Genomic DNA, 1,661 nt, shown 5'->3' on the forward strand with positions numbered 1-1,661 from the left:
TTCCCTGTATTTCGTAAAACTTTCTCATTATACTTCAACGTGAAACTGTGTCAGGTCTTTTATTTTGAAAAACTTAGGCCTAAACTGTTACTTTTTTTATCTGTATCAGATATATGATAAGACATTCAAAGTTCATTTCTGCAACTTTATGGATTATTTTATTTACTATTTTATTACTGCATACAGTTGGTCATATCTTCTTGATACTGTTAAAACCATGTTGCCTTCAAAAGCATGGAATAGCTTATCTCCTGATCTATATGCAACATTTTGGGGTCTCACATTATATGATCTGTACGTTCCAAAAAAACGTTACGAATCAGAAATAGCCAAGCTGCATGCTAGTCTTAAATCTTTGGAAGAACTTTCTGACAATTCAAGCTCAGCAATCACCAAGAGGAAGAAAGAAAAGGAAAGAATTCAAGAATCTCTTGATCGTCTGATTAGTGAACTGCATAAACATGAAGAAAATGTTGCATCTGTCAGTAGACGGCTCTCTCATGAAAAAGACAAATGGTTAAGTTCCTGCCCCGATACTTTGAAGATTAACATGGAGTTTCTTCAGCGTTGTATATTTCCACGCTGTACTTTCAGTATGCCAGATGCTGTTTATTGTGCTATGTTTGTACACAAACTTCATTCCCTTGGAACCCCTTTTTTTAACACAGTCAACCACATAGATGTTCTTATTTGTAAGACCCTTCAACCAATGATTTGCTGTTGCACTGAATACGAGGTTGGTAGGCTCGGCAGGTTTCTCTATCAGACTTTGAAGATTGCTTACTGTTGGAAGGTAAATAATATTTACTATTTGTTTACTTTTTATAGTTTTTATTTTCACAATTTTATGTGCTTTTCAGGTCATGTTCAATTTTTCTAATGTTTGGGTTCATCATTTTGTTTTTACCTTTTATTATTTCCAGAGTGATGAATCTATTTATGAACGTGAGTGTGGAAACATGCCGGGATTTGCCGTTTATTATAGATATCCAAATAGCCAGCGAGTGACATATGGACAGTTCATTAAGGCAAGTTCATCAGTTTGATAGTTTACAGCTGCTCAGAATTTTTTCCTTCCATATGTTCAGATATTTCTCAGTTATTTTATAGGGGGCTTACCTTGTTTCTTTCAGACTTCACCGAAGATAGCTAATTCTGTATATGGACCGTTTCATATTTTCTTTTTTTATTGCTGATAGGTACATTGGAAATGGAGTCAAAGAATCACACGGTTACTAATTCAGTGTCTGGAATCTAGCGAGTACATGGAGATTAGAAATGCTCTGATAATGTTGACTAAAATTTCTGGTGTTTTCCCTGTTACTCGGAAGAGTGGGATAAACCTTGAAAAGCGGGTGAGTTATCCTTATATTAAACTTAGTTATTTTGAACACATGCAGTTTTTAAAAATAATTTCATCTCCCATCTAGGTAGCGAAGATTAAAAGTGATGAAAGAGAGGATCTTAAGGTGTTGGCAACTGGTGTAGCAGCAGCACTTGCTGCTAGGAAGGTATGCTGTTATCTTATTACAAGCTTATTTGTACTATATTTTAGCACACTAATGTTATCCAATATGCAGTCTTCTTGGGTTACCGACGAAGAATTTGGTATGGGTTATCTTGATTTGAAGGCTGCACCGTCTACGACTAAATCATCAGCA

At 35.3% G+C, this 1,661-nt stretch overlaps 1 protein-coding gene across 1 annotated transcript in view; it reads left to right on the forward strand.

Moving 5' to 3' along the window:
* Nucleotides 1–1,661, forward strand: part of LOC101512325 (THO complex subunit 2) — a 20,583-nt gene that overhangs the window by 15,174 nt on the left and 3,748 nt on the right. Inside the window, exons 25-29 of the mRNA XM_027335986.2 lie at nucleotides 187–793; nucleotides 924–1,028; nucleotides 1,200–1,355; nucleotides 1,431–1,511; nucleotides 1,581–1,661. Of these exons, the coding sequence (XP_027191787.1) occupies nucleotides 187–793; nucleotides 924–1,028; nucleotides 1,200–1,355; nucleotides 1,431–1,511; nucleotides 1,581–1,661 (1,030 nt within the window). The remainder of the gene's footprint in view (nucleotides 1–186; nucleotides 794–923; nucleotides 1,029–1,199; nucleotides 1,356–1,430; nucleotides 1,512–1,580) is intronic.

The sequence above is a fragment of the Cicer arietinum genome, chromosome 6 (assembly GCF_000331145.2).
Source record: "Cicer arietinum cultivar CDC Frontier isolate Library 1 chromosome 6, Cicar.CDCFrontier_v2.0, whole genome shotgun sequence".
NCBI classification, from domain to species: Eukaryota; Viridiplantae; Streptophyta; class Magnoliopsida; order Fabales; family Fabaceae; genus Cicer; species Cicer arietinum.